At 35.4% G+C, this 27,498-nt stretch overlaps 3 protein-coding genes across 3 annotated transcripts in view; 1 reads left to right on the top strand and 2 right to left on the bottom strand.

Moving 5' to 3' along the window:
• LOC123561923 (uncharacterized) overlaps positions 1-13,463 on the bottom strand; it is a 54,836-nt gene extending 41,373 nt beyond the window's left edge. The window contains exon 1 of the mRNA XM_053528376.1: positions 13,285-13,463. Coding sequence (XP_053384351.1) covers positions 13,285-13,386 — 102 coding nt within the window. The 5' untranslated portion in view covers positions 13,387-13,463. The remainder of the gene's footprint in view (positions 1-13,284) is intronic.
• LOC128550119 (uncharacterized) lies at positions 1,589-10,033 on the bottom strand. Its single transcript, XM_053528413.1, has 2 exons — positions 8,099-10,033; positions 1,589-3,000 (listed from the first exon to the last, which is right to left on the bottom strand). Exons 1-2 carry the CDS (start codon positions 8,208-8,210, stop codon positions 1,790-1,792), a joined length of 1,323 nt encoding a protein of 440 aa, XP_053384388.1. The 5' UTR covers positions 8,211-10,033; the 3' UTR covers positions 1,589-1,789.
• Position 13,464: 1 nt separating the features above from the next.
• LOC123563067 (ERI1 exoribonuclease 2-like) lies at positions 13,465-27,227 on the top strand. Its single transcript, XM_053528419.1, has 6 exons — positions 13,465-13,628; positions 22,672-22,748; positions 23,374-23,454; positions 23,768-23,895; positions 24,767-24,917; positions 27,004-27,227. Exons 1-6 carry the CDS (start codon positions 13,603-13,605, stop codon positions 27,117-27,119), a joined length of 579 nt encoding a protein of 192 aa, XP_053384394.1. The 5' UTR covers positions 13,465-13,602; the 3' UTR covers positions 27,120-27,227.
• The last annotated feature ends 271 nt before the right edge of the window (positions 27,228-27,498 follow it).

The following is a 27,498-nucleotide window of genomic DNA, read 5'->3' as shown; positions in this document are numbered from 1 at the left end:
GTCACAAGGTTTTTCTATTATTTGACCTACTGACCTAGTTTTTGAAGGCACGTGACCCAGTTTCGAACTTGGCCTAGATATCATCAAGGTGAACGTTCTGACCAATTTTCATGAAGATCTTGTGAAATAAATGGCCTCTAGAAAGGTCACAAGGTTTTTCTATTTTTAGACCTACTGACCTAGTTTTTGATGGCACGTCACCCAGTTTCGAACTTGACCTAGATATCATCAAGGTGAACATTCTGACCAATTTTCATGAAGATCTTTTGAAATATATGGCCTCTAGAGAGGTCACAAGGTTTTTCTACTTTTAGACCTACTGACCTAGTTTTTGACGGCACGTGACCCAGTTTCGAACTTGACCTAGATATCATCAAGATGAACATTCTGACCAACTTTCATAAAGATCCCACAAAAAATGTGGTCACAAGCAAAAGTTTACGGACGCACGGACGACGGACACCGTGCGATCACAAAAGCTCACCTTGTCACTTTGTGACAGGTGAGCTTAAAAGAGAAAGTGTAAAAGAACTTTAACCAAGGTGGGGGCGCGGAAAGACGCCGACGCCGGGTCGAGTAGGATAGCTCTCCTTATACTTCGTATAGTCGAGCTAAAAATCCCTCCATGCATGAAGAAGAAATGTTCAGGACAAAGTCATTCTTGTATGTGATCTTAGACCTTAAAGTGTGACCTTGACCTTAGACCTAGGGACCTTGTTGTCTATCCATGGTTATCATTTGTTTTGTTTTGAAATCAGACCATGCATGTCAAAGTTATGGACCGGACACAAAAACCATATTATCTGTAGATATGTAGTGAAAATTGGCTTAGTTCAACTAAGGACTGTGACCTTGACCTTAGACCTAGGGACCTGGTTGCTGCGCATGACACATCGTCTATCCATGCTTACCATTTGTGAGAAATTACTCTGAAATCTGACCATGCATGTCAAAGTTATGGCTCAGACATGAACACCACTCTTTCCCGAACAAACAAACGCACACACAAACAAACACAGACATTTTACGGGGGCAGAAAAACTGACAACTCAATTCCCATCCCCCCCAGTCAGTTCTCCTCCCCACCCCCTTGGAATAAGTTTTCTGATAGAGGAAGAAACTGACTATGTAGTCAGAAATAAAAACAGGCTAGTTAACAATAACCAAGAATACCCAGTTCAAATTCAAAGAGGGAAAGATTTACTACCCAGGACAATTGACGAGGGAGGGGTTGGAAGAATTGAGTCAATTTGACAAGTTATGTTTTTGGAACATGACTCAGTGAGGTTGGTTATTGACCTAGGAAAAGAAACACTAAGTTTAAATGCTATATGCCTTTAAATGACAACCATATGTACTAGCATGCAAAACTTTATCTAAGGTGTAACGCTGACACCAGGTTGAGTGGGATATCCTTGGATAGTCCAGCTAAAGATGTAATAAACACAAAGTGTTACAATACAAACCATATGTAAAATAGAAATGGCAAAAACTGCATAATGAAAGTGAAAATAGAGCTGTCAAAATGACGAAAAAAAATATAAAAAATATAAAAGTTAACTATTTATCATTTCCCGGAGTAGCTAGATAAGTATGTTAGACATACTACAAAAACAAATTTATAGAAAAAAAAATGTTTTAAAAAGAAGTTTGATATTTTCTACAAAATAGGATGTGGACAGTCAAAGTACATGTTTTGTAAGACAAAATACATATATTACTGAACAAGGTGACCTTAACAGAAAGTATTTTCTACTTCTTCTGAACAACTCCCAATATGTATATGTTATCAAAGAGGTATGAAATACAATTTTTCAAATTCAGACTGGCAACTCGCCTTCAAATCTTTCACTTTATTGTGTTGGTTTGTCTCCATTTTCATTCCAACCTTTGTTTTCATTTTGTCAAATTCTCTTTTCGTTCTGATCATCTCCTCCTTTAAGGACTTTATTTCATTTTTTTGTTCATCTAATTTTTTGAGCAATTCATTGTGTGTCATGTCTTTATGTTTAAAATGTGTGTGGTTATACTTTCTGTTGGAGGATTGTCTTTCCTCTAACCGTTCCTTTCTTCTTCGAAGGGCGTTTCTATATTTAGAGCAAACTTTACATCTGCTGCCAGTTACCAGTAAATGACACTTTACCGTTCTTATAGTTCCATTGTATTCTTTCCCAATTACAGTTTTTGCCTTGAAGTCGCCTTCATGCACTGCCAAAATCCCTGGCTCTTTATTATCACTAAGACCTTCCCCAACTGGCACTAAGTCAGTGTACTCCTTTTCTGGATTGCCAACACATACATTATACCTTGAAATTCGTTCAACAAGAGAAACTGCTTTATCTAAGACAGTGAGATGTGCTGGAAGTTTGTGCCAAATTTCATGTTCATTTGAAATTTTTTGTCTATGCACATAAACTTCACAAGTTAAGTCCTTAAAGAAATTAATTGAAAGTTTTATTGAAGGATTTTCACTATCATACAGTTCTATCAACTTCAAAACAGACTTTGATCTGTGAAACAGGTATCTTTTATGGAACATCGCACTTAATTTATCCCTTAATATATCCAGATTTTTTTTATCAACATTTTTGTTATCTCTCACTTCATCATTTTCATAAACACAAAACACATGATTGAACAAAACATCTTTCTCCCAAAAGGAAATACATTCCTCATTCAAGTGTGTATCTTCTTCAGAAAAAATACATTGGCCATGTGCTGTATCACTATATCCCATTGCATCCCATGACTTAGGCGGAAAATATCCAGACAGCGATGCATAGGTATGGTCATTCTTGAAAAAGTCGGCAATACCACTAACTTCATTAGTGTCTGTATCATATTTCTCAACAGTATAACTTTCATTAAAGTATGTGTGATCATTGCTGTTTTGATATTCTTCAGGTTCAAGGCCAATCACTTCTATTTTAATCACCTTGGCAGACCTTCGTTTGGCAGGCATACCAACAGTCAGTCTCTTTTTCCGTGGCATCATGAAACCTAAAATATAAGGTCATAATATTAATAATGTTATAAAAATAAATAAATATATCTGTATGACAGATGTACCAACATTATGTCTATTTTAATAAGGCCTTGCTAAAGATTAACAACGTCTGTTTCTTTTCTGGTCTATATCTAGGGGCCTGGATCTTGCACACCACATGTCGTCTCATTGTGAGGAAGTTGAGACATTTATGCCATTGCAAGTCATTTTAAAATCCCTTGATGAATGACAAGAGTCATTAACTGGAAACAAAACAGACTCTGTTATCCTTTGGCTTCTAAGTTTGACCATGACCAATCACCTTAAAGCTAGGGGCCCAGGTCTTGTGCCTGAGACTGTGGACCGACCCTCAGGGGAGATGACTGAAGACACACATTTGGACAAGTCGAAACCATGCCATTGTTAACAAACAATATGCCTCATTTCTAAAAACCTGACAATGGAGAAAATTAATTTTGTGTCAAGTAATTTTAAAATCCCTTGAAATGGCAGTTATGGACCAGACAAGAAACAGACCATGTTAACCTTTAACTTCTAAGTGTGACCTTGACCAGTCACTTTAAAGCTAGGGGCCTGGGTCTTGTGCCTGACACATCACCTCCTTATGGTAAATATTTATGCCAAGTCATATCAAGTCCCTTCATGGATGATAGAGTTATGGGACAAGACTTCAAACAAACCCTGTTTACATTTTACTTCTAAGTGTGATCCTGGCCTTAGAGATAGAGTCTGGGTCTTGCACATGACATATTATCTCCTCATGGTGAACATTTATGCCATATTAATTAAAAATCCCTGTATGGATGGCAGAGTTACAACCAACACAGTGAAAGCACACACATGGATGGTACCTTTTTAATATGCAAACTTTCTCGGGAATAGAAATTCCAATGTCAAGCTGAACTTTAGGTTGACAGGCTTAGATCCATCTGGCTTTTTAAAAAAGATCCATTCAAAATGATTCATGTTCCAACTGTTGTATCTGCTAATTTACTCAGTCTGGTAATTTACAAACTGTACATGCTGTACCTAAACAAATAATTTTTATCACGATAATCATCACAAGGCACACAGTTCACACTATAGGGTGTCATCAGCTGTGAGGAATATTTGGGCCAGCAACATTGGAATATGTTTTAGAATTTTTCAAGGGGAACATTGATTTACAAATTGATATTTCGGTGCAAAAAAAACCCCTGTAGCACAGTCCTGAAAGCTAACAAAAGAATTGTTAAACAAGTGCGATCGATTTTTCTCAGTGCTTGACTCTGAATTAGAGCTTTACCAGTAAAATAAATTTCCAAGTTAAAAAGGGACATAACTCTGTCAAAATTCAAATCAGAGTTATAGGGATTGTTGCTCCTGGTGTAGACTTTGATGGTAAATAAGTATTTTAAGTTTCAAGTCAAAAGCTTTGATAGCAACAGAGATATTTGTCTTTATCAAAAACTTAAACAGAAAATTCTAAGTTAAAAAGGGGCATAATTCTGTCAACATTCAAACCAGAGTAATGGGAGTTGTTTCTTCTCGTGTAGACTTTGATAGTAAATAAGTATTTTAAGTTTCAAGCCAATAGCTTTGCTAGTAACAGAGATATTTGACTTTATCAAAAACTTGCACAAGACACATTGTCTATCCATGCTTATCATTTGTGTCAAATTATTTTGATATCGGACCATGAATGTCAAAATTATGGCCCTGACACAAAGACAACTTATGTAGTGAAAATTGGCTAAGTTCAACCAAAGACTGTGACCTTGACCTGTGAGTTAGTAAAATGGTTTTGCACATGACCCATTGTCTATCCATGTTTATCATTTGTGTGAAATTATTCTGCAATCGGACCATGCATGTCAAAGTTATGGCCTGGACATGAACACCACCCTTTTCCCAAACATACACACACAAACAAACACATAAACAATGCTCCCCCACATTTTATGGTAAGGGAATAAAAAGGAGGTCAGCTAAGGATTTACTCTATTTATAAATTAGTTTAAATTCATGATTGGCTTGGATTGAGGTGACTGGACCTGTAGATCCAGAGTCTACAGGTCAAATTACCGGACCTCTAGATAAAGTACAGGACTGTCTAGAGCCAGTCTAGAGGTCCGTAATTAAAATGAATTCTGCGAGCAGTATTTACAAAGAGGAGAAACTGGATACAATTTCAAATGTTTGCTCTTGCATTTTTTTCATCATCTTAATTGTAATTGTAACTGAAACAGAAATATTTATAATTCTTTATTCGCTGGTAAATATGATCACAAATTCAACAAGTAATAAATTGTATGCCATACTCGGAAGCTTTAACAAATTTTGTTTTTCTCAGGACTAGTAAACTGAAATAATAAACTCAATGTTTTCTTCAGTAGACATGGGTTGCGCACATGAATTGTTTGATTATTAACAGTGACTACAAGTACCAAAAACTGATATTAATATAAATTTCATATTCAATATGCCATCAACCTGAGTGAGAGGTAATTATACTTTTTGGTATCAGTAAGTATTCAAAACAAGGAGCTGTGTACAAAAAGTCAAGGTCAAACAGAGGTTAAGTGATGTTTGAAGATGAGGAATGGTCACATGTTACATCCGTATTAGTATCAATTCATTCTTGTAAGCGGTATTGATGCTAGACGAAACGGTCCCATTTGGTTAACAAAGAGATGGCACATATAAAGCATCCTAAGTCCAAAATGAGGTCACGGTCAAGGTCAAACTGAGGTCAGGTAATGTTTGAAGATGAAGAATGGTCACAGGTTACATCTGTATTAGTATCAATTCATTCTTGTAAGCAGTATTGATGCTAGACAAAACGGTCCCATTTGGTTAACCAAGAGATGGCCCATATAAGGCAACCTAAGTCCAAAAAGAGGTCACAGTCAAGGTCAAACTGAGGTCAGATGAAGTTTGAAGATGAGGATTGATCACAGGTTATATCTGTATTAGTATCAATTTATTCTTGTAAGCAGTATTGATGCTAGACAAAACGGTCCCATTTGGTTAACCAAGAGATGGCCCATATAAGGCAACCTAAGTCCAAAAAGAGGTCATGGTCAAGGTCAAACTGAGGTCAGGTTATGTTTGAAGATGAGGAATGGTCACAGGTTACATCTGTATTAGTAACAATTCATTCTTGTAAGCGGTATTGATGCTAGACGAAACGGTCCAATTTGGTTAACCAAGAGATGGCCCATATAAAGCAACTTAAGTCCAAAATGAGGTCAAGGTCAAACTGAGGTCAGGTGATGTATGAAGATGAGGAATGGTCACAGGTTACATCTACATTAATATCAAGTCATTCTAGTAAGCGGTACTGATGCTAGACGAAACGGTCCCATTTGGTTAACCTCATACAGATGGACGAACGGAAAGGACAATCACTATATGCCTCCCGCATCAGTAGATGCCGGAGGTATAAAAATACAGCCTCTATCGCATACATAAGGGTTTTTTTTTTTATTTGACCTGGTGACCTAGTTTTTTACCCAAGATGACCCATTTTCGCACTTGGCCTAGATTTTTTCAAGGTAATCATTCTGACAAAATTTCATGAAGATCAGTTGAAAAATACAGCCTCTACTCCATTCACAAGGTTTCTCTTTGATTTGACCTAGTGACCTAGTTTTTTACCCCAGATGACCCATTTCCAAACCTGGCCTAAATTTCATCAACATAATCATTCTGATACAATTTCATAAAGATCAGCTAAAAAATACAGCCTCTATCGCATACACAAGCTAAATGTTGACAGACAGACAACAGATGCTGGACATTGTGTGATCACAAAAACTAAACTCATTGCTCAGGAGAGCTAAAAAGCACTGTTAGAATTATGTATAAACATTCTGATAGAAAGTTTTTCACAAGTCAAACTACAGCAAGACGTCCTTCTAGGGCACATCTATATAAATATATAATGATCATCTTGTAAAATTTTGGTAGCAATGTCTGTTTTAAATATTGGTCATCAGTGGGTGGAACCCCAGGATTGAATGCAAGGACAAGACCATTCTACCTTTTTGAAATTTTTCGCTTTATTTTTTCTAATGCGCTAACAGTCTACGTCCTCGCACACAACAAACTTAGTGGTCATTGATCAGGTAATTCATGGCTATAATTTAATAGTATCCACAGTTTTTCATCCTTATATAACAGAAGCCTATATTAGGCCACTTCCCATTTTAAAAATATACATTTTTTCCCAACTGTGGCGGAGATATTTCCCAAAATGCAAGGTAAGATTTCCCAAAATCATGCCAACAGATGGTTAAGATTTTATTTACAAAAGAATCAATTGTCTAGTATGAATTCTTTGTTGCACCATAGTCTCACAGCGCACAGAACCACAATCATGTGACCCAGTACCAGATTTATCGGTTATGTTCCATGGTTTGGATTTAAGTCCATGTTTCAGGGGAGATAAATGTAATTTGTCTTTCTGTGTTTACTTCTGATTGAATATTTTTCTCAGAATGGGCAATTTTTGCACATGAATTTCCCAATTTGAAAGGCCAAAGCCACTTCCAAATTTCCCTAGTATCTGTCCTAATTAATCTCATGAATTTGACACCCGGTCATTTAATATGTTAATTGCACAAAATGAGGGGTCGTGATGGGGTTTGTTTTCACATATTGGCCATGCATTTGAAGGTTACAATGTATGTTAACCTTTGTGACAAATACTATGTTTGGCAAGTTTCAACAACATCATTTTTCAATTGTCGGGTTTAGTGATAATGTCAGATTGCATTCAGCCAGGGTTGCCTCAATTACGAAAGAATGATTTTGATGTCAGAGGTTATTTCTAAGGTCATGGAGTTTGATTGGCCACCTTGTAATGACAACAGTCTGTGAGGTCAGTTGCTAAGTTAATAATGACTTACAATTCTAAGTGTGTCTTTTAAAGAGAAGGAATGACACAATTTTTTATCCTTCTCCTTTTTTGTAAAAAACTTCGGCGAGTATGGGGTTACAATTTTTACTTTTAAAACTACACATAAAGCACATATAAGCAACTAAAACTTAAACAACATTAGTTCAATGTTAAATGTTCTTAAGAAATATTTAACTCAAATATCTTACCATAAAAAAAGCGTGATAATTTATTTATCGATGAATGACTGATTGTGTTGAATCTTTCTTTTGCATACAGAATGGCATGTAGAGTGTCACTTCCTGTAAAACGAGACCTCATTCAGTTCCCACTTGATGTTGGTGCAATTCACTATATACGCCTTTCAACTTGCAGATCAATCTATTTTCATAGCTCTTTGATGTTATGAATATTACAGGTCCCGGGGATAATTTCCAAAAGGAAGTGTCTAGCCGTCCGGTAATCGGATGCCTAGCCTGCGTTCTAGCCCTATGGTAATTGATTTCTTAATGAATAAGTAATGATTTTATACAGTTTTAACTGTTTAATATTTACTTAAGGTATCAATACTTACACTGAATACTTACCTGTTAACAAAATATTGTGTGAATACACTTGTGATGTTCAATTTCGCTAACTGTTGTCTTGTTCCATACATAATTATTTCCGTTTTAGACTGATTCATTTTCAGTTTGAAGGTTGTCATCCATTTCATGATTTCATTGAGACAGTGTCGAGTTGTTGAAGAACAGTTGTCTCATTTTGAGAATTTCCAGCTTGAATTTTTAACACAATCTTGTGGTCATCCGCATACCATAGAGATCAGCTGGATATTTCTGCACCACTTGGCTGGGAGCCGATATATACAGGGTAAAGATCACCAGTCCGGCACAAAAAGTCTGTGGGACACCAAACCTCAGTGGCTTCATGTCAGATGTTGACTGTTCAACTAAAACTTTCATTGTTCTGTTCGTGAGATAAGATTCTATCCATTTCAAGGGAGTGCTATGTATACCAAATTCATCTTAAAGGATTTGAATCAGTACATTGTATCAGGATATCGATGGTATCAAACGCTGCACTCAAGTCAATCATGACCACAATTGTAACTTGATTTTTATCTATTTTTATCATTATACATTTTGACAATTGCTGTTTCAACCCCATGATATTTTCTATAGGCACTGGTAAGCATGGAGGAGATTGTTAGCTTCAATATGCTTGTTTTGGTTTAGTGCAGCTTTTTCAAGAATTTTGGAGAGGAATGTTAAAACTGACACTGGGTGATAGTTTTTTAGTTCAAGTGTGAGATCTTTCTTCTTCAACAAAGGTTTTATCACAGCACTTGTTCATTCCTCTGGGAACACACCAGATAGCAGTGATTGATTTACAATTTCTGTCACAACAGGTGCAAGTTGTGAAAAATGCTCCTTTGAATTCTGTCATAAACATAGCCTGAGTCACTAGGTGTCACTCTGAATACGGCGGTCTATATATTCCAGATATAGAGGATGAACGATTGACTACATACTTTCCATTCAGCACATTCAAAGGACTGAAAAGTTTTTGCTTGGCATGTTGACACCTTGAATTTGTTTCTGTAGTCCTCCACCTTTACAGTCGGTTCTCGGGACATCATCAATTTGAAAGCAGTAACCATCCTGAGACAATTCCCCTCTGACAACGTCAACACTATCCGGCTGTAGCCAAGTTTCAGTAATCACACAGAGGTCTATACCTTTCTCAATAATTTTGACTGTCATTTCGAAATAAAATAGATTAAATATGAACACTTTACTACTATTTTTCTAAAAGTTTTGAACATCACACTGCCACTATTGAAATTAATGTCAATTAAAACAATTATTTATTTTAAAAAAATATTTGAATACTAAACCATTTTAATTTTGAAAATCCAATGAAAAAGTTGTTAAAAATAAAAATTCCAATCCCATAAAAACATTGTTTTTCCCACCACCAAATGAACTGATTTTAATGAGTGACGTCATGGCGATCTCGCCATTATTGATTTCAATAAACTTTCATTTTATCGGCTGAAAAATGCAGTGATTTATTTATTTGAGACAATTAAAAGTAAAACTTTAGTGTGTATTCACACAAAATTGTTTTTGCAGATAAGAAGGGATATCTTTAGTAAACAAGAGCACCGCCTTGCGGGTGCTGACGCTCATCTGATTTTTTTTGTATAATAGAAATATTGTCCTACCCATGATTTTCTAAGTCTAAAAAGGGCCATCATTCTTGCAAAAAGCAGGATAGAGTTATGTTTCTTGATGTACAGTGTCCACTTATGATTGTGAAAAACTGTTGCAAGTTTTAAAGCAATAGCTTTGATAGTTTATGAGAAAAGTTGCCTTAAACATAATACTCAACCAAGAAAATGATTTTCTAAGTCCAAAAGGGGCAATAATTATTGCAAAAAGCAGGATGGAGTTATGTTGCTTGCTGTACAGGGTCAGCTTATGATGGTGAACAAGTGTTGCAAGTTTCAAAGCAATAGCTTTGATAGGTTAAGAGAAAAAGTTGACCTAAACATAAAACTTAACCAAGAAATCTGATATTTTCTAAGTCCAAAAGGGGCCATAAATCTTGCAAAAAGCAGGATGGAGTTATGTTTCTTGCTGTACAGGGTCAGCTTATGATGGTGAACAAGTGTTGCAAGTTCTAAAGCAATAGCTTTGATAGTTTAGGATAAAAGCTGACCTAAACATAAAACTTAACCAAGAAAACTGATTTTCTAAGTCCAAAAGGGGCAATAATTCTTGCAAAATGCAAGATGGAGTTATGTTTCTTGATGTACAGGGTCTGCTTATGATGGTGAACAAGTATTCCAAGTTTCAAAGCAATAGCTTTGATAGTTTAGGAGAAACGTTGACCTAAACATAAAACTTAACCAAGAAATCTGATATTTTCTAAGTACAAAAGGGGCCATAAATCTTGCAAAAAGCAAGATGGAGTTATGTTTCTTGCTATACAGGGTCAGCTTATGATGGTGAACAAGTCTTCCAAGTTTCAAAGCAATAGCTTTGATAGTTTAGGAGAAAAGCTGACCTAAACATAAAACTTAACCAGGCAACGCCGACGCAGACGCCGACGCCGACGCCGACAACCGCTCAAGTGATGACAATAACTCATCATTTTTTTTCAAAAAATCAGATGAGCTAATAAAAGGAATCAGTATGTTTATTCATTAAGAAATCTATTACCAGACTGCTAGAATGCAGGCTAGGCGTATGGTAACCAAATGGCTAGACACTTCCTTTCCACGGGGGGATTTTCTAGCTGTCTTGTAATTGATTTCTTAATGAATAAGCTATGATTTTATATAGTTTCAACTGGTACTTAATCAACACTTATTTGAGAACAAAATATTGTGAATACATGCCAAAGCAGGCCTATATCTTTTATTGTCACAAATAGATCACTGATTTTTCAATTGATAAAACCAAAGAGCTTAATAAATAGATCTGCAGCTTGAAAGGCATATAGAGCAAATCTCACCAAAATCCCATGACAAATGAATGAGATCTTGTTGTAGTAAGCATTTGTTGATTAGATCATGTATGATCAAGTCATCAAACGCTTTGAAATAAGATAACTTTCTATCAGATTGTTTGTTTATAGTGAGCTCGAAGAGCAGGCCCAAAGGGCCTGCTCGAGAATCAAGCTTTACGGTAACGCAAGTATACTTTCACACTTGGTGATGGATTTGAAAAGTTTCGTCAAGTTTTAAAAAAGCGCACCCTAGCGGACTGGTGCTCACAGGAAGTACTTCTTTCCGGAGTGAATACAGAACTTCATTCAATTGCTAAAAATTACTCATCACTTAACAATAATGAAAAAAATGATTTCCAGTTGTTTGAAAAAAATATTGTTTTCATTTAAAAGATCAAGCATCGGCCAGAAAATGGAAAAAATGTCATAATAAGCTAAAAGAAACGGGAATGCGGTAATGACGTCACCGTGACACCGGCTTCCCATAAATTTTGCAACGTATGATATTCACTGTTATAGGTATGGTGACACTAAATGTAGACTTTTTCAGTGAATAGGTTCTCCTGAGTTCTTGTGACTAGTGAATAGTTTCTTTGTGACAAATAAATGATGCATAATATTTTTAGATAAGTCCGATTTCTTTGAGCTCGCTTTGAGGCTTTGCCTTATTTCATATTAATGATAATGGTGGTTTTTTAATGTTATTAGTATTTTCTACATGGGGAAGGAATAAATTTTTGATTGGAAGTCTGAGAAATAAAAAGTTGTTGTTTGACAAATGGACTAGATTCAGTTTATTATGTGCTGGCCTTATCGCCAGTTATACTTCAGTAAGCGTCTGTTGATTTGATCATGATTGATCAAGTCGGCAAACGCTTTGAAATAAGATAACACACTAACATGAGATGACGCGAAATTATCTCAAGTTTCCATTCTGTGTATTTTATAGTTCTTTGATCATGTTGATTAAACGAATGAGATCGTGTTTGTATATATACAATTCTGTTGATATTTTATTTTTAGTAATGATAAAACATTGATGGCCGAACGTCCATTTCATTTTGTAAAACATGTAAAAAGAGATGTTTTTGTAATGGCCTAAACTTTAATTCTTGAAAAAACACACAAGCAATTCATTAATTAATCTGACTATTATTTCGAAATAAAATGAATTAATTATGAACACTTAACTACTGTTTTTCAAGTTTTGAACATCATATTGCCGCTATTGAAATTAAACGCCATTTAAAAAATGTAATATGAATACTAAGATATGAAAATTGTAAGTATTTCAAAACTGCTTTAATTTTGAAAATCCAGTTAAAAAGTTGTTAAAAATAAAAATTCCAATCCAATAAAAACATTGTTTTACCCGCCACCACAACAGATTTTAATGAGACGTCATGATGATCTTGCCATTATTGATTTCGGCAAACTTTCGTTTTATCTGCTGAATAATAGAGTGATATTTTTCAGAAGATTAAAAGCACATCTTTAGTATGTATTCACACAAAATTTTGTTTGCAGATAAGTATCGATATCTTTAGTAAGAAACAGGTATCATTACTTATTCATTAGGAAATATATTACCGGACGTTTAGAAAATACCCTGAGAAATTTCTAGCCATCCGGTAACCGGGCATCTAGAAATTATGCAGGCAAGGCGTCTGATTAGGACAGACACTTCCTTTCTAAACTAAAAATTTACCCAAGGGGTGGTCTAAATCATGGTACAACACAGAAGGCAGAGACATTTTTCTATGGCGGTAAAAGTGAGGTGTTTGCAGAAACTGATTTTGTATGAATGTAAAAAAAAAAATCCGAAAATAATAAATTTGCACTGGTCGACATCAACATTACTTTCGTAATTCGTGATTACCTTAGCTTTTATATAACTTTCATCGGAATTAATTAGTTGGATAAAAGCTGCTGCCTTCTTTTTCTTGGATTCAAGCCTATTAATAAAGCTTTTCTTTGACATTTTTTATGTAAAAAAAATGCAGATTTATTACGGGAACATTTCACATGGTCGCTGACATGTTGGTTATTGAACGCTTGCATTGCCGCTGTTGGAATATGATAAAAATTTAACATTTCGTCTGTTTGACACCGATGTACGTTTCGGATTACTTTTCACATTTTCGTTGTACGCCTGTAAAAAGCGGTATTTTTAAAGTTTTTATTAAATAAATGCATCATGAAAACAACAAAGGAGCTTGCTAGGTAACAGCAGATATGATTTTTTTAAAAGTAAATCTACGAAATATTCTATCGAAAGACTGCATTTAGCATTAGTATGACTGTTGAAAAAAACATGAAAATTTGTTGTTAAATTTACCATTTGAATTCTTTGGCAAAGATGTATAAAATAGGGCCTACACAGTTTATTTTTATTAATAACTTTAACATGTCCAAAACATTGCAGAATGATATTTATTTCACTTGGGTATTGATTACATTTTACTCGGACTTTATCATAGACTCCCTGTGTAAAATCTCAAACTTTTAACTGAAATAAAGGTATTAAATCAATATAATATTTCAATGAAACTTCAAAGTTTTGTTGTTTGTAGCATCATCTGGGGCATGTGCAGTGAAAGATCTTAATTTGATTTCTAAAATAGTGTGATATTTATTTCTAAAGTCACTATATGTTCATTGTAAATATACTTCATTATACCCAAGTGGAAACTGGCAGGTACTCGAAAATGCAGCTCTCTGATTGGTCAGTTAGAACCCCTAATGTACTGTGATGTCATGATAAAGTTATGAATATCTCTTTGAATTTACAAATGAAAAATTGAAATATCAAAATTCAGTCAATCATAGAGCTATAAAAATAAATAGATCGGCAACTTGAAAAGCATATAAGAGCATTGGTGGAGAGGGCTAAGACACTTTCCTACGGAGGTGAAGGCCCCTGGTTCGAATCCTGGCTACTCCCATTGTGGTGTTTCCTTGGGCAAGGCACTTCATCATAATTGCCTCAGTCGACCCAGCTGTAAGTGGGTACCAGCAAATTGCTGGGGGTGAGGTTAATTTTAAATGACTTAAAGCTAAAACCTCTAAAGGAACTTTGACTTTGACGAAAATCCTCAACTTCATCCGCAGGCGGACATCGTGTTGAGTGGGAGGGGTTAAAAACTGCAACGTGCTGTACAATTTGTGGGTGTCGGTTGTTCCCAAAACGTGCTCTCACTTTTTAAAATCCAACTGTTATATACACTGTACAATGTTCCATATATTTTTCAATGGATGCCGGGTTGTTGGACTGCGATCTTGAAGCTATCCAACGTTGTTGATGTAACCACTGCTGTAGGAAGACTGTTCCATACAAGGACTGTCCTTGGGAAAAATGAATATCGATAAATGTTCAGGTTACAGCTATATGTCAATAGTTTGTATGGGTGACTATGCCTAGTTATTTGCACTTTTGCAAGTTGTGGATGATAATGTGGCGGTACTGCAACCAGGTTGTTCATTACTTTATACATTAATACTAAATCAGCTGTTTTTCTACGATGTGCTAGCGTTTGCCATTTCAATGCCTGCATCATAGATGTTACACTTCCAGGATTCTGGTAATTATAGGGTTTCCCCATCACAAATCTTGCAGCGTTCCTCTGGATTTGCTCTATTTGTTTTATTTGTGTTTGCTGGTGTGGATTCCATATTGTAGAACTATATTCCAATTTGGGTCGGACGAGTGTTTGATATGCACGCTCCTTGACCTTCAAAGGACAGTGTTTAAGGTTCCTTTTAATAAATCCCAATACGCTTGAAGCTTTGTTTGTTATATTTTCAATGTGGAGATTATACTTCATGTTTTCAGATAGTTCAACGCCTAAGTATGGGTGATGTTCTACTGTTTGTAAAGTTTTGTCTTTCATTTGGTAGTTGAAATTACCTTTATTATGTCTTGTGGAAAGTTTCATGATGGCACACTTGTCCACATTAAATTCCATTTGCCACAAATCGCTCCATTCAACTAATTTATTTAGATCATTTTGCAATATAGTATTATCTTCCGAAGATGTTACTGACCTGTATATTACACAATCGTCCGCAAATAATCTTATTGTGGAACTGATGTCATCAGCGATGTCGTTGATGTATATCAAAAATAAAGTCGGACCCAACATTGTCCCTTGTGGGACTCCAGAGGTTACAACGGATGAACGGGAAGTTTCTCCATCAATAACTACTTGTTGCACTCTCCCTCGGAGGAATTCGTCTATCCAGAATAGGGTTTCATTCCGTATGCCATAAAAATCTAACTTAGATGATAGCCTACGATGTGATACCTTATCAAAGGCTTTGGAGAAGTCCAGTATCGCCATATCTACTTGTTTCCCTTTATCCATATAGCTAGTTATGTCCTCAGTTGTGATAAGGAGTTGCGATTCACATGAACGGTTTGATCTGAATCCATGTTGATTTTCATGCAAGATATGCTTATTATTTAAATGTTTCATGACCTGTGACACAACTATGTGCTCCAACATTTTTGATACTATGGCTGTTAATGAAACTGGCCTATAATTTGATGGTTTAGATCTGTCACCTTTTTTGTAAACAGGTACTATATTTGCTTTTTTCCAATCTGATGGGATCTCTGAAGTGTCCAAAGATTGTTGAAATAAACTAGATAATACTGGTGTGATTTCTGTCTGTATTTCTTTTAAGACCGCAATGGGCATTTTTTCCGGCCCACTAGCTTTCTTTATGTTAAGCCTTTTTATGCAATTAAACACTCCGTTATCTGTTATAATAATTTTAGACATGGAGGGATGTGGTGAGGAACCTTTAGATGGAATAAAGTCCAGGTTTTCCTTTGTAAATACCGAGCAGAATTGATCGTTCAAAAGTTCAGATTTATCTTTTGCATTTTCTGCAATGATACCGTTGGCTTTTAGAGTTCCAGTACTGACACTGTCCTGTTTTCTTGATTTTATATATTTCCAAAAAGACTTTGAACTCCTATCTTCTTCAGGATCCAGTAAATTACTAATGTGATTATAATACGAGGTGTGAAGTTTGTTCCGCACTAATTTCCGATAATCTATAAACTGGTTTCTATCATGCAACCTGCCTGATTTTTTTGCTTTACGATAAAGTCTGTATTTCTTTCTTATCATTCTTTTTATCTCCCTGGTAAGCCAGGGTACGTCTGGTTTGCTTTTCAGTAATTTTGTTGGAATGTATTTATCCATGGATGAGAATATTTCTTTCTTTAGATAGTTCCAATTCTCTTCTATTGTATTTTTACGAGGATCACATTTGAAATAATTTTTACTGAATTTAAATATGTCCTCCCTTAATCCTGTCCAATTCGCCTTTTTGTAGTTGTACACAGTTCTGGGTGGCTTCCTGCCTACGAATGGCTTGATTAGTGTGGAAACTGTTAATATATCATGGTCACTAAGCCCTATTGGTGGGGCAGTTGTATGTTTTTGAACAAGTCCTGGATGGCTTGTAAGAAGTAAATCCAAAATTCTATCTTGTCGTGTTGGTAGCGTATTTATCTGTTCCAAGCAAGAATTCTTAGAGATGTCTAGCAACTTATCACAATGTTGTTTATCTCTACTGCCTGCAGGTACACATCCCATCTCCCAGTCTATGTCACCTAAATTAAAGTCACCCCCTAAGAACACTTTCATATTTCTATAAGTTTGATTTACATTTATCTTACTTAAAGAGTTTTCCAATTCATCTAGGGTATCTATGGGTGATTTCGGTTCTCTGTAGAATGCTCCAAATAATATATTTTCTGAATTTGAACTTTCACTTTAATCCATTTAAAGAAGAAAACAGAGTTGTCTAATCTTATTCTGCAAAGGTTTAAATAACACCGCATCAGTACCAGTGGACCATCTAGTTAAACCTATACGTGTCACTAAAAACAAACACGAGGAACATTTTAACCTTATATATGCCAGGACAGACGTTTATAAGTATAGTTTCATACCTAATGTATACACTACGCGATTGGAATTCTCTACCACGCGAACTCATTCAGAGCTACAGAACCTCAGAAAAACCAGTGGATTTATTTATAAGTTGTATCAAAAAGTTGGACTAATTATAAGTTCCCAACACTTGGCGCAGGCGCGGTGAGAAAATGTCGATGAGATGTATCACCGTAAAAATATCAAGATCAAGATCAAGATCGTCGAACTAATCCGACGTATACAGTTTGTTTTATATTGTGATGGTCAAACTGTAACTGCAAAAGTCAGAAATTAAAAAGCAGCCACTCAGCGACAGTAAGCTTGTCTAGGGGTGAGGTATAATTGGTTTTAACTGTTCTTAATAATAGGGTCGCAGAAAAGCTCTATAGAGCTTATGTTAATTGTTTCACTAAGCGACGGTAAATAAAACTTAACTAAAACTTACCTTGCCAGCATCACATGAGAACTGGATAGGATCTAAATGTTTTACGGGGAGTATATGAAATAGATAGCAGAAGGATAAACATTTCTGTTCAGGAAAACTTTTTATATATGATCAATTGTTTATAATGACTAAATGAGAATAGTGGTTTTCACCAAATATTGCCTTAAATTACGTTTATTATTTGTAAATATTTTATTGTATAATTAGCTTTCACCCGGGTTCGATTCACATTAAATTTGAAATCAACAGTGATTTCCAGTAGTCATTGTTATATTTATGTACACAAACAGTAAAACGAATTCAATAATTTATGATCAAAGTCCATGTCTTAAATACTGAAGAAAACAATAAGTTTAATATTTTTATTAGCTTGACTATTCATAGAATAGTAGAGCAGTTGGACTCGCCCGTGTGTCGCCATCCTGATTTGATTAAGGTTTTGTATGTAAGCTGGTATCTCAGTAACCACTAGTTGGAATGGATTGACACTTCACACACTTATTCACTGTGATAAACTGACTTTCATTGCACAGGTTCCATAACTCTATTTTGCTTTTTTACAAAATTATGCTGGCCCTTTTTTGACTTCGAAATTTTTGGTTAAGTTTTTGTATGTAAGCTGGTATCTTAGTAACCACTAGAAGGAATGGATTGAAACTTCACACACTTATTCACTGTGATAAACTGACTTACATTGCACAGGTTCCACAACTCTATTTTGCTTTTTTTACAAAATTATGCCCCTTTTTAGAGATTTTTGGTTAAGGTTTTGTATGTAAGCTAGTATCTCAGTACTTACTAATGGGAATGGATTGAAACTTCACACACTTGTTCACTGTCATGATCTGACATGCACTAAGCAAGTCCAATAACTCTACTTCGCATTTTTCAAAATCATGCCCCTTTTTCGACTTAGCAGTTTTTGGTTAAGTTTTTGTATGTAAGCTGCTATCTCAGTATCCACTAATTAATGGGAATTTCCGAAGGATTGAAACTTCATACACTTGTTCACTGTTGTGATATGACATGTAGTGCAAGGGTTCAATAACTCTACTTTGCATTTTACAAAATTATGCCTCGTTTTCAACTTAGCAGTTTTTGGTTAAATTCTTATATGTAAGCTGGTATCTTAGTACCCACTAATTCACTTCTGGAATGGATTGAAACTTAACACACTTGTACACTGTCATGAGCTGATAAGCACTGTGCAGGTTCCATAACCCTGTTTTGCATTTTTACAAAATTATGCCCCTTTTTAGCTCACCTGTCACAAAGTGACAAGGTGAGCTTTTGTGATCGCGCAGCGCCCGTGCGTCCGTCCATAAACTTTTGCTTGTGGCCACTCTAGAGGTCACATTTTTCATGGGGTCTTTATGAAAATTGGTCAGAATGTTCACCTTGATGATATCTAGGTCAAGTTCGAAACTGGGTCATGTGCGGTCAAAATCTAGGTCAGTAGGTCTAAAAATAGAAAAAACCTTGTGACCTCTCTAGAGGCCATATTTTCACAAGATCTTCATGAAAATAGATCAGAATGTTCACCTTGATGATTATCTTGGTCAAATTTGAAACTGGGTCACGTGCCTTCAAAAACTAGGTCAGTAGGTCAAATAATAGAAAAACCTTGTGACCTCTCTAGAGGCCATATTATTCATGGGATCTGTATGAAAGTTGGTCTGAATGTTCATCTTGATGATATCTAGATCAAGTTCGAAACTGGGTCACATGTGATCAAAAACTAGGTCAGTAGGTCTAAAAATAGAAAAACCTTGTGACCTCTCTAGAGGCCATACTTGTGAATGGATCTTCATGAAAATTGGTCAGAATGTTCACTTTGATGATATCTAGATCAGGTTCAAAAGTGGGTCATGTTCTTTCAATAACTAGGTCAGTAGGTCAAATAATAAAAAGAAAACCTTGTGACCTCTCTAGAGGCCATATTTATCATGGGATCTGTATGAAAGTTGGTCTGAATGTTTATCTTGATGATATCTAGGTCAAGTTTGAAACTGGGTCAACTGCGATCAAAAACTAGGTCAGTAGGTCTAAAAATAGAAAAACCTTGTGACCTCTCTAGAGGCCATACTTTTGAATGGATCCTCATAAAAATTGGTCAGAATGTTCACCTTGATGATATCTATGTCAGATTTGAAAATGGGTCACATGTCGTCAATAACTAGGTCAGTAGTTCAAATAATAAAAAAACCTTGTGACCTCTCTAGAGGCCGTATTTTTCATGGGAACTATATGAAAGTTGGTCTGAATGTTCATCTTGGTGATATCTAGGTCAAATTTGGAAATGGGTCAAATGTGGTCAAAAACTAGGTCAGTGTGTCTAAAAATAGAAAAACCTTGTGACCTCTCTAGAGCTCATACTTTCGAATGGATCTTCATGAAAATTGGTCAGAATGTTCACTTTGATGGTATCTAGGTCAAGTTTGAAACTGGGTCACATGCCGTCAATAACTAGGTCAGTAGGTTAAATAATAAAAAACCTTGTCACCTCTCTAGAGGCCATATTTTTCAATGGATCTTCATGAAAATTGGTCAGAATTTTTATCTTGATGATATCTTGGTCAGGTTCAAAACAGGGTCACATGAGCTCAAAAACTAGGACCCTATGTCAAATAATAGAAAAAACAACGTCATACTCAGTTCAAAACTGGGTCATGTGGGGACAGGTGAGCAATTCAGGACCATCATGGTCCTCTTGTTGACTGTTGTTTTCATTCAATCGACAAGGCTGTTGAATAGTTGAGCATTGCTGTCCTCCAACAGCTCTTGTTCATTTTGCGCTCTTATTTCCCTGTAATTAAAGAATTATAAATACTTCTGTTTCCTGCGACTTACCATGTATTTAAAACGAGAAACTTTTGATAGAAATGATCTCGCGTTTTTTAAGGTGAAATACAGTCTGTTCTTTATAGTACAATTCTCAGTATTCATATTATTGATTATCAGACCTTTTGCCTGCCCTGTATAACTATGTGTTGTCGGACCTCTAGACTCTGGGTCTAGAGGTCCGGTTACCGGACCCCTAGCCGCTGCCTACTTTAATAAGCATCTGTTGATTTGATCATGAGTGATCAATTCAGCAAACACTTCAATAAGATATAGCAGTGACACGAGCTTAACTAAAGATTATCTACTGTTGTCATTCTGTGTATGATTCAATCAATAAATTTAATAATGTCTGCCTGTAATTTTTAGCTCATCTGATTTTTTGAAAAAAAATGATGAGTTATTGTCATCACTTGAGCGGTTGTCGGCGTCGGCGTCGGTGTCTGCGTCAGCGTTGCCTGGTTAAGTTTTATGTTTAGGTCAGCTTTTCTCCTAAACTATCAAAGCTATTGCTTTGAAACTTGGAAGACTTGTTCACCGTCATAAGCTGACCCTGTATAGCAAGAAACATAACTCCATCTTGCTTTTTGCAAGATTTATGGCCCCTTTTGTACTTAGAAAATATCAGATTTCTTGGTTAAGTTTTATGTTTAGGTCAACTTTTCTCCTAAACTATCAAAGCTATTGCTTTGAAACTTGGAATACTTGTTCACCATCATAAGCAGACCCTGTACATCAAGACACATAACTCCATCCTGCTTTTTGCAAGAATTATTGCCCCTTTTGGACTTAGAAAATCAGTTTTCTTGGTTAAGTTTTATGTTTAGGTCAGCTTTTATCCTAAACTATCAAAGCTATTGCTTTAAAACTTGCAACACTTGTTCACCATCATAAGCTGACCCTGTACAGCAAGAAACATAACTCACTCCTGCTTTTTGCAAGATTTATGGCCCCTTTTGGACTTAGAAAATATCAGATTTCTTGGTTAAGTTTTATGTTTAGGTCAACTTTTTCTCTTAAACTATCAAAGCTATTGCTTTGAAACTTGCAACACTTGTTCACCATCATAAGCTGACCCTGTACAGCAAGCAACATAACTCCATCCTGCTTTTTGCAATAATTATTTCCCCTTTTGGACTTAGAAAATCATTTTCTTGGTTGAGTATTATGTTTAAGGCAACTTTTCTCATAAACTATCAAAGCTATTGCAACTTAAAACTTGCAACAGTTTTTCACAATCATAAGTGGACACTGTACATCAAGAAACATAACTCTGTCCTGCTTTTTGCAAGAATGATGGCCCTTTTTAGACTTAGAAAATCATGGGTAGGACAATATTTCTATTATACAAAAAAAATCAGATGAGCGTCAGCACCCGCAAGGCGGTGCTCTTGTTTTTATCTTACATGTTCAAAATTTCTCAATCATGCAATTTTGATGCAAAAGTCATTGTAAAGACATTTTAATTGGGGAAAAAAATTCAATGACACTGATCTGTTTATTCTTATTTAAACTCCAATAGGGATATATAATGTTATGACGCCAGTGTCTGTCCGTCTGTTAGCAATTTCTTATCCACTATGTTACTCTTGAAACCCTTGAAAGATTTCGAAAAAACTTGACAAAAATGTTCATCACATCGAGATGATGTGCAGATTGCATGCAGGATGGCTCACTTCAAGGTCAAGGTCACGCTTAGGGTTCAAGGGTCATATAACTATGTTTCGTGTCCGCTCTGGTCAAGGTCACACTTAGAGGTCAAAGGTCATATGACTATGTTTCGTGTTCACTCTGTAACTCTTGAACTGCTTATAGGATTTTAAAAAACCTTAGCAAAAATGTTCACCACATTGAGACAATGTGTAGAGCGCATATTTCAGATAGCTCGTTTCAAGGTCAAGGTCACACTTAGGGGTCAAAGGTCATATCTTTGGGCATATATCGTTCCGCATTGTTGTGCTCATTTGTTGGTTAAGTTTACACAATGGTCAGTGTGTTTTAATGTTACATATTTTGCTTAAAATTTCAGAGAGCTTGGTTTGATAAGAAAGCGCACTTTGTCAAGTTCAGGTACATCTAGACGAGGGTTGGGCAATGGTTCTTCAGGTGAGGTTTTAATTAAACTATATTACATGATACCATTTTATGTTATTTTGAACTGCTGTACACAGTATTTACATTATAAATTTAAATTTATTGTAAATAGTTACCATGGTTACTGCCAAGTTCTCAGATTTACTGAGTATTAACTATTATGTCAAAAGAAAATAGGGTTATTTTAACAATAGTTCACTCTGGGATGTTGTATTCGGCTCGAGTGGATTTTTGCCAGATCAGATCTCACAAGGTGCGCAAATTTAGTGCTGAGTGTTATCCAACCTTGCAAAATCCATGAGAGCCGAATATAAAATCCCAGATCTAGCTTATTATTATTATTATTATTATACCAGATTTATTTAGCTTCTGTTATAAACTTATAATGACCCTTTCATTGTCATGCCTCTATCTTTTTAGTTTGTTGTTTTGTTATTGGATGAAATCTTCTATGCTTATCAAGATTAAAATAGAACTAAGTGAAGTTTTTATTTGTGCTATCTATAGACATGATAGAACTGTGTAAGGTCATGCATATTAATAAATGGTATTGTCCAAACTGAATGATGGACAAGTCCATTTTAGAAATTTAGCAGGCTTAAGGTTAATCAGATTAATTAGAATGATTTCATTTCAGTACAATCATTTAAGTACCTGATAGTTATTGACTTTGAATCAACTTGCTGGCAGGATGCAAAATTTAGAACTCAAGAGATTAGTGAGTAAATTTTCCTTTTTTTTTAAATTTGTTATAAGAATACTTTACCTCAATTATTTGAACATTTTTGTATATATGTAACTTAGCTGAATGCAAATAGTAAGAGATTTTCCTAATTTGAAGATTCAAAATTTGTGTAACTTGTTTTAATCTCTAAATAAAAGCTGATTTTTGCATTGGGATCAGAAGCCCATTCTGTTTTCTAAAGTAGAAATTTTCTATGGTTGGACAAACTTGGAAAATCTTGTTTCCACAAATGTATTTTATGTTATAAAAATTCAAAAGGATAATTTATTTTTCCATTATCTTCTAGTTGAGTTCCCAGCTGTGTTACTAAATACCTTATCTGGTGAGGTTGAAAGCGAATTCCATTTTTATGTTCAACCGCAGGAACAGCCTACACTGAGTGCTTTTTGCACTGAACTCACAGGAATAACACAGGTGAGTGTCTGACTATGAGGGACTTAATATTTTGTTTGTTAAAGTTTATGTAGGAACTTCTTTGAGCAAGTGGTTAATGCCACTGAATTGGAATCACTTGACCCTGTCACCAATATGGGTACTGCACAGGTATAATCCCACTGGGTGTAGGCTCTTTCATTTGGAGAGGCCATTCAGTTGGCTTATGGAAAGCCACTGGTAGTACACAGCTGACGGCTTGTGCCTGAAATAACACCAGGAAGGGCACCTGGGATATTCCTCTACCATCAAAAGGTGGAAAGTTGCCATATGACACATGTATACCTAACTATATCTATATGACATTAAACCCTACAAAAAATCTAACCAAGTATCTGTCCATACTTGAAATGTTACCCAGAGAGGCAACTAGGTTTTTCCTCCATCATTCAAAACTAAGTTGACATATTGCCTGTATTTTGTTAATGTGACTTAAAACTCAAAGAAAAAGAAAAAGTTTGATTTTGCATAACCGATTGCAATTTAGTTATAAATTTTATTGTTATTTATTTAGCTTTTCAGTATACTGGAAATTCTGAGAATGTCGTGTTATTTCTTATCATTTATTTAGTAATTTAAGAAATTTGATTTTGATTGTGTTTACTCACCATTAAAGTTAAATCTCAACATAAGGTTATAAAACTTGACTTCGGAGACTTTGAAAGCTTAAATATCTGATTGGTTGAAATTGACCAATGACAAAGCTGTATTCTGAGACTTGTCTGCTACTGGTAACTCAGTTTTATAACATTGCACCTTTTGTAAATTTTATCCTAGAAATGTTTTGTTGTTAAATGAAAGTAACGAACTGTTGTTTATATATGTCTGTGATTTATTTGTCGTTTTACTTCAGAGCCAAGTAGATGAAGGGATCCCTATAAATCTGTGTTTACGTAAGTTTGGTTATTGGCTTGACAAACTATATAGAGAAAAAGGTGTTGTATGCCAGGGTACGACGACAGATACCAGTATACCCATAAACACTACATGTGTAACTTGGTCAGGTTAGTAAGCAACTATTAATTTTGGTTTTCATCTGGCTTGACTTATACTGGGAGAAAGGCATTGTATGCCAAGTCTTACGACTTTAGAGCGTAACAAAACATGAAGAGGATAGAATTTAATAAAGAAAAGTCCCAAGTGCCTTTGGCGGGATTCGAACCTGGGTTGCATGGATGGAAGGCCAATGCTCTAACCACTAAGCCAAAGTTAATACTCTCTGACACAGTTTAAATATGAGGCTATACGTAAGTGACCGTAACACATGATATGACAGTGTGGGTTTGAAACCTCTCACTGCATGTAGAATTCATGTGAGAAAATCATCCATTTGTCTTGCAGAAGGTCAATGGTTACATTGGTGCCAGCCCATGCCTGAAATAATATTAAAAAGTCTTCCTCCACCATGAAAAGCTGCAAAGTTACCATATAACTTATAATTGCACAGGTATAATGTTTAACTCAACAAAAAAACAACATGTTTTTGCATGTTTGCCAAATTGTCAGTATTGAGGTTACTTCTTTTTGATCACTTTTGCCAGACAAGTGTGGGTTTAAAACTCTGCTTTTGATGTAAAACTTTTTTCTTATAATGAAGCTGTCCAGTTGGTTGGTGAAAGATTGGATGTTATACCTAGGTGCCCGTCTGTGCATGAAATAATGTACAGAGAGCATCTACTTTAGTGTTTTCTTCCACCATTAATGGTAGAAATATCCCGTATGGCTGTAATTGTTTAAGTGTGACTTAAAATCTAATATACAACAAAACTTAGTTAAAGTCATATTTTTTCTTGGATTTCTGCTAATGTTTTGTTATTTTCAAAAACTTTTTGAATTAACATCATTTTTAGCTCATCTGATTTTTTGAAAAAAAATGATGAGTTATTGTCATCACTTGAGCGGTTGTCGGCGTCGGCGTCGGCGTCGGCGTCTGCGTCGGCGTTGCCTGGTTAAGTTTTATGTTTAGGTCAGCTTTTCTCCTAAACTATCAAAGCTACTGCTTTGAAACTTGGAATACTTGTTCACCATCATAAGCTGACCCTGTATAGCAAGAAACATAACTCCATCTTGCTTTTTGCAAGATTTATGGCCCCTTTTGTACTTAGAAAATACCAGATTTCTTGGTTAAGTTTTATGTTTAGGTCAACTTTTCTCCTAAACTATCAAAGCTATTGCTTTGAAACTTGGAATACTTGTTCACCATCATAAGCAGACCCTGTACATCAAGAAACATAACTCCATCTTGCTTTTTGCAAGATTTATGGCCCCTTTTGTACTTAGAAAATATCAGATTTCTTGGTTAAGTTTTATGTTTAGGTCAACTTTTCTCCTAAACTATCAAAGCTATTGCTTTGAAACTTGGAATACTTGTTCACCATCATAAGCAGATCCTGTACATCAAGAAACATAACTCCATCTTGCTTTTTGCAAGATTTATTGCCCCTTTTGGACTTAGAAACTTTTTTTTTTATGGTTAAGTTTTATGTTTAGGTCAGCTTTTATCCTAAACTATCAAAGCTATTGCTTTAAAACTTGCAACACTTGTTCACCATCATAAGTTGACCCTGTACAGCAAGAAACATAACTCCATCCTGCTTTTTGCAAGATTTATGGCCCCTTTTGGACTTAGAAAATATCAGATTTCTTGGTTAAGTTTTATGTTTAGGTCAACTTTTTCTCTTAAACTATCAAAGCTATTGCTTTGAAACTTGCAACACTTGTTGACCATCATAAGCTGACCCTGTACAGCAAGCAACATAACTCCATCCAGCTTTTTGCAATAATTATTGCCCCTTTTGGACTTAGAAAATCATTTTCTTGGTTGAGTATTATGTTTAAGTCAACTTTTCTCATAAACTATCAAAGCTATTGCTTTAAAACTTGCAACAGTTTTTTACCATCATACGTGGACACTGAACATTAAGAAACATAACTCTATCCTGCTTTTTGCAAGAATGATGGCCCTTTTTAGACTTAGAAAATCATGGGTAGGACAATATTTCTATTACACAAAAAAATCAGATGAGCGTCAGCACCCGCAAGGCGGTGCTCTTGTTGTATACTTATGTTAAATGGTTTGTCTAACTTCAGACTGGGATTTAGGCGTGTGTTTGCAGTATGAATGTAAAAGGAAACAATTGTTGAAACCAGCTCAACTTTCCTCATGGATTGATCTCAGAGCAACTTACAGGGTATTTTGTCTTTAAACTACTGCTGTCATTTTTTAGCTCAGCTACATGTATTTGAAATTTTACAAGTAGTAGAGCTATTCACTTTATCTGTGTCCACATCCATGTTACAAGGTTAAAGTTGTGCGTTTAAGCAGGCCAGGCCAAATGCTTTCAAACCTCACACACATCTTTGGTATTGCGCAGTGACCTCCCATGCTTTAGTTTGAACAGTTGTAACTTTTATTTGAAATGGTTTTAATTTTTGCTTACAGAGAAAATGTACACTTTGGAATGGAGATTTTTAAGACTCTGCAATCCTGAGAAAAGCTTCATGTATGTAAGATGATTTTAGTTTGACATTTTAGAAAAATGTTTTAAGCTATTGGAAATATACTGAATGCCATGTCATATCAAA

This window comes from Mercenaria mercenaria, chromosome 2 (genome assembly GCF_021730395.1).
Source record: "Mercenaria mercenaria strain notata chromosome 2, MADL_Memer_1, whole genome shotgun sequence".
NCBI lineage: Eukaryota > Metazoa > Mollusca > Bivalvia > Venerida > Veneridae > Mercenaria > Mercenaria mercenaria.
This window is presented reverse-complemented; position numbering and strand designations above follow the sequence as displayed.